Genomic DNA, 6074 nt, shown 5'->3' on the forward strand with positions numbered 1-6074 from the left:
AAGAAGCGATTTATTTTTATTGTTTATCTGGAGCCGAAGTGCATCTCACAGAATATCCATCCGACTTCCGTTGTTTTCACTTTCGTTATTAAAAACTCATTATAAAATAATTATTTTTACTTTTAGGTTGTTCAAGCGATGTATTATTCTATATTATCAATAAATTAGTATACCGTGATGAATTGAACGGAGTTTCGTTTCGATCTTTCTGTAAGTCTGTAAGCGTACTTTTTTGTGCGCAATAATACAAGTACATGTGATTCAACAACAATTGTAAACATTGGTGAAATGCTTCATACAAAGTTATTTTTTTAGTGTTTATGCAGTTCATGCAGTTTGCACACACTAACAGAAAGATTACAATCCAATGCATTCGTCAACGTCAACCATTTGGAATGTCAATTAGGCGATGAGTGAGCTTTTAGCACGTTTATTTCAATTTCATGAATTTAAAAATGGCTGCCTCCATCTTGATGAAATGACATGTGTTCCAGTTTTGATATTTCTAGATTTGTAAACTTTATTCACTTTTTAAGCGTAACTTGCCCTCGTCAATGTCGATATTATTCACTAATGCTCATCTTTTCCACCGAACTATGTTGAATAAACATGGTTCAGATTTTTGAAAATAATGTATATTTAAGTGTTAAAATCGTTCTGTATTTTGATTGAATGTGTCGATTGTATGAGATGTTGCTGTACAAAATTGGTAGCAGAAGGAAAACCATCCCTTGAAGCATATATGTATACATTTTCATTGTGGCACCTTTCGTTTAGTCAAATTTGAGTTCAATGCTAGGGGTCCCACATTTTTCAAACTGCAGCCTCTACAGGAACCTTAAAACAAATATGTTCACTTACTGCAATGTATTATATCTAACAGAATGTACACGATTTTCGCTATGTAACAACTATTAGTTATTGAGTCGTTGTAGCGCTAATAAATTTCTCAAATAGATTTTTCCTTAGTGACATGTTTATCTTGGCCCATCAGCTCATTTTAACGAATAAATACATTTTGTTTTTTATATGAAATGTCATTTTAAAATTAAAAAAAAATATCAACCAGTACGCGACATTAGAACGAATTTTCGAATGAATGTTGAAAACGTTTCTTTTAATTGAATTGTGTAGGAAGTTTGCTTTAAGATGTTAGATGGATGTTAAAAGGCATCGTGTTACAATTTAACAGCTGTGTGGAAGATAAGTGCCAACAGTTGATAGCTTAATATATAAGGTTAAACAACTACCTCGCGGATGTCACACACAAGTTATATTGAACTCTATTGAGTGAGTGCACGCCATTTTCGCAGATGCTTATCCAAAGTCCAACAAACGTTTGAATTAATAAGATGGCAAATGCTAACATTTCCGTTATCTCACAGCAGTACCTCTGATGCGTGTTAGAAATGATTGCATTTTGATTATTTGGCCCAACAAGTGTTTAACAGACGTTGCACAGAATTTCAATCATAAGTAAAAGTCTGATAGCACAACTGCTTTACAAATGTGTCGTTGCTGTTCAAACCTTAATAGTTGCTTGATCGTACAGCGTGTCGCAAAAGCTTATCCAGAATTAAATTGTTCAATTACTTTGATCCAACTGTGTTTTGTAGTTTTTTGTTTGCAGGTCATTCCCCAAAAATAATTTTAAGGCGTGCCAAAGATGATTATTAGATGTTTATTTATATTATGTATTACACAGCTATGAGACATTTCTAAAGTGTGTCGTATTTTTGTTATTTATTCAATTTACAATTCATGATCATTCCTCTAGCTTGTCATCACCAGACGATTAACATAGTTTAAAAGTGTTGATTTCAATTTTTTTTTTAACACACGTTCAATTTATATTATACTAACACTACACTTAAGTTTTTTATTACAAGACTGACCTTATGCTGATGCAACTGTCTATTCATATTGTTTATATATGAGAGTTTGTATTGTTTTGTCTGGTAGACATATGCATTTTAAGAATACACGCAAATTAATAATATGGCAGCCTTCAGATATAAGACATATCAGACCGAAAACGCGAGAACACGATACAGCGAATTAAAATCATCATAATTCAAAATTGAAAACATAATATTTCGGCACACATCGTAATAACCTTCTTTCGTGTTTTATCGATATCAGGCTTTATTCATGTGGATTGTATGTTACCATTAAATATGGGCTACTTTGCCTGGGACTAACCTGATACTAAAATGAGCCGATGTGTTAAAGATATATATCTACCTAGAAACAGCAAAGACCTAGCATACCTGATTTTACTATATCGGAAGCTTTTTTAAAACGTCTTGCTACAATAAATATATGCAGTTTCTTAAGAACAGCGGTGTGTAATTGCGCTCTTTTATTATTTGGTCCATATATTGGCACTTTTTCCGAATTCATATCGACTCACTTTAAAAATGTTGATAAAGATTTGAGGCCTGACTGTGAGGTCCATTGAGAGAGTCTGAAATGGTAAATCTAAAACAAACAAATCTGCAAAAAATGTCATAATGAAATAACCTCTGTAGAACAAACATTGTTTGGTTTGTGTGTCTTAAAATTCTAATGAAGAAGTTTGTCACAGGTTTGCGTTACGACTTTGAGATGCAGCCATTGTTTAGGATTGAACTCAAATGAAACGTCTGCGATTATTGCAATAAGTAATAAGCTGTTTGATTCAATTAATGGGAGCATTTGAAAATCGGAGGAATATGTTCGTCACTTATATTTAAAAATAAATACAATAATTGGAAACGAATGTACATTAACACGAATAGTTATAGTTATAACGGGATTTCCGTGGAATGACTGCTAGAGGGATGTGTGGTCTAATTGCTATACAGTTATGAACATGTTATGATAAACCTATGCGGTATACCTATGAGATGGAATAGTTTTTTAGAATTAAACTTCAAAAACCAAACGCGAACCAGACATTTGATCAAATCTGCTACATGTATACACGATGCAGTTGATATTTATTATTGATCTTGAAACATCTTCCCACAAGACTTTAGATAAGACCATGTACACGTTTGAAATTCTGAAAAACACCTTTAAAAATTAAAGCTAAGACAAATTTATTGTTTATTATTGAACTAAATGGAAACTTTTCTGAGACAAATGTTATTTAGTATAATTATATTAAGCCATCTTACGCTAGTGACAAAAGCTACCACACAGCTATGAACTTCCAGCAAACATCCAAATATCAAAAAGCACGCATTACACACAGTTTGATTACAGCAATACCATCAATAAACACGCACAATTTAAAATGAAACACCCTGAACATGATTACATGTATTGTGTGCTATATTACTCGATTAAATAAAAACAATACTTTTTGTGTACGATAGCAATTACCTCGAAGTAAACAATTCGTCTAGTAGTCGCTTTAATATTATATTCATTTACTAGTTCATTAATTAAACAAAAACATTTTTTCTTATAAATCCACAACATTTCATTTACGCTATTAAACCAATAAGTAATTTCATAAAATATTTGTATAGCAACAGTTTGATTATGCAAGCGGATGAAATACCCACACAATTACAAAACACGTTGATTAAGTGTTTTTCGTTTTTGTTAGTATTTGTCGCTCAATGTGAGCATGATAATGTGTTGAAAGGTATACTACAACATAATAATGTCAAACCCTTAACACACATTATATTTACCAAACAATAATAATCAGTCAGGTGACTTGTGTACCAATACTGGTAGCAACTACCGTATTTACTCATTATTGAACAAAACAAATAAAGTAGACACAAATAATTTTGAAATGCACGATATATTAAAATGAAGTAGACCAAAACATATTTAAAAGATAATTATGTAGTAAATATGGTGATATAGTTGCATATTTGCATGAACGCACATGTATTAAACGAGTATGTATAAATGTAAAGAAATACTTAATCTACATATATATTTATGTAAGTCTATATTTTTTTAGCGGATATATTCTTAAAATACTTTGTTGAAACATTATGCACTCATTGACGACTTGTTCAACATAAATTTATAGGATTCTGTGTTTACATGTCCACATCACTGCTCGTAAACTCAATGACATCGTTGTCCAGAATTGTTTTCAGTTCTGGACACGTTTTGCTCATTCTCTCTGCACCTGAAGCAATTATTATTAGTTAAAAACTAGTTATATTAACTCGATCGAATAGAAAGCTTAAGTTTCATTCAACACCGTGTCCGAGGTAAAAACAGTTCTTGTTGTGGTTGGAAATGATAATTAGAACGGTCCCTTAATGGCAATTCCGATACATACTGATCGCTAGGCGTACACCATACCCACTATATGTACGTCATCGCGACAATTAATTCATGTTTTGAATTTGAAAACACATTGAACGCGCATACTCTGCAATTTAGAACAGTACAAATTGTTAAACATCATTATAAATATTAATGTTCAACACTTATTTTAAACTAGAAAGACATAATTTCAAAATTTCAACGATTGCGTTATAAAAAGATTGTCCAATTTATTCCACATTGACTCTAAAACTAAATTATTTTATTGAATATCAAAATATCAATTTCAATCGTGATAACAGCATAATTTGATATGTGCAATTTATTGACCATGATATTTTAAAATTTAAACATGTTTTAAGAACTGGTTATGTTTTAACCACGTGTTTTACCTTTTCAATAATATTTTGGAGTCGTAAAAATATATTGTCAAATTTATTTATGATCATTGTTTTAAAATTCCAATTAAAAGGACTTAATGTGTTAATTACTTTGTTAATCTAATTACCTATTTTCATTGCATCTGAACTTCTAGAGTACCGTGTTTTTGGACTCTCTGCCTTTTTACAGTGATCCTCGTCGAATGCTTCAGTAATAGCTAAAGCGTCATGCCTTCCTTTAAATATGTGCGGGATTGTTTCTTTCATAGTCTCGGCTGAAACTTGGTTCCTAAGGATACAGATTCAAAATATAAGTTTTTTTCTTAACATATCAGTATAACAAGGAATTTCCTAACATTGGTACCTGTGTTTATGTTTCTAAACTTGATGTCTTTTAACTTATTATGCATTATTCAACCAAAGCGGAATACTACAACACTAAAACATAACATGTCTGTGCTACATGACAATTAAACAGACGTGTACTTGCACACCATACCACTTATTAGTTCTTGTTAGTTTCAACAAATGTATTTGAAGCAAACAAGCATTAATTTACAAAGAATGACATACATTAATAATTGTGTGTACATGTTTTCAAGGGGTGGGAAATGGTGTTTCCCTTTACCAGATCGTATTGATCAAAATGTTTAGCCCTAAAAACGGATTAGTAGTGAAGCCGAACTAAATGATAAATAATCGAACTAACAATTGCAAATTATAGTTGTATGTATTATACGCACTGGAGACTGTATATATAAAATAATCAATCTGAAAACAAACCTCGACTGATAATTTATTTCATGTTGAATTCGCCCTTTGACGAGGATCTTATAGAGTTTACAAATGTACGTATCAATTTCGTTAATAGCCAGTTTATGGTCTTGTCTTACGGCAGCCCATAGTATTGTTTTAACTCTCAGTTCTTTGTTGACACTGGAACTGACATTAGACGGACACACCATGTTCTGCATTTGAAACGCAAGAAGTTGTCCTTGCACAATACTACGAATCTGCAATAAATCCAACAATCTTTTATTCTCATGGTATCGGCCCTCCCCATTGTATTGTGACTTCAACGAAATACCCTCAAGAAGTGCTTGACAGTTCATGTTTTTTAATTTATAGGAATTTTAATTTATTTACTGTTTATTTATGAACATTACGGATATCCTTTGATTTATTTCCTGTTTAATTATGAACATCACGACGATCTTTTTCATGATGTCCGGTTTTCATTGGAAGAAGGTCATGTTTATTCCGAGGTGCTGCTATGATGTTTTTATTACGTAACACATATTTGCATTAGTTTGTTTATAATTTATTAGTAGCTTTATCAAATGCTTTTTAAGCAACTTATGTGAGAAAAAAATGTACAAATATTGTAGATACATTATAAGCCAGATTTTT

At 31.6% G+C, this 6074-nt stretch overlaps 1 protein-coding gene across 6 annotated transcripts in view; it reads right to left on the reverse strand.

Moving 5' to 3' along the window:
• Window positions 1-3222: 3222 nt before the first annotated feature.
• LOC127842578 (uncharacterized) overlaps window positions 3223-6074 on the reverse strand; it is a 37418-nt gene continuing 34566 nt past the window's right edge. For all 6 annotated transcript variants that reach the window (XM_052372143.1, XM_052372141.1, XM_052372145.1 and 3 more), the window contains 3 exons: window positions 5448-5677; window positions 4793-4953; window positions 3223-4141 (listed from right to left, as the gene is read on the reverse strand). In XM_052372143.1, coding sequence (XP_052228103.1) covers window positions 4050-4141; window positions 4793-4953; window positions 5448-5677 — 483 coding nt within the window. In that variant the 3' untranslated portion in view covers window positions 3223-4049. The remainder of the gene's footprint in view (window positions 4142-4792; window positions 4954-5447; window positions 5678-6074) is intronic.

Source organism: Dreissena polymorpha, chromosome 8 (genome assembly GCF_020536995.1).
Source record: "Dreissena polymorpha isolate Duluth1 chromosome 8, UMN_Dpol_1.0, whole genome shotgun sequence".
In the NCBI taxonomy this organism is placed as follows: domain Eukaryota; kingdom Metazoa; phylum Mollusca; class Bivalvia; order Myida; family Dreissenidae; genus Dreissena; species Dreissena polymorpha.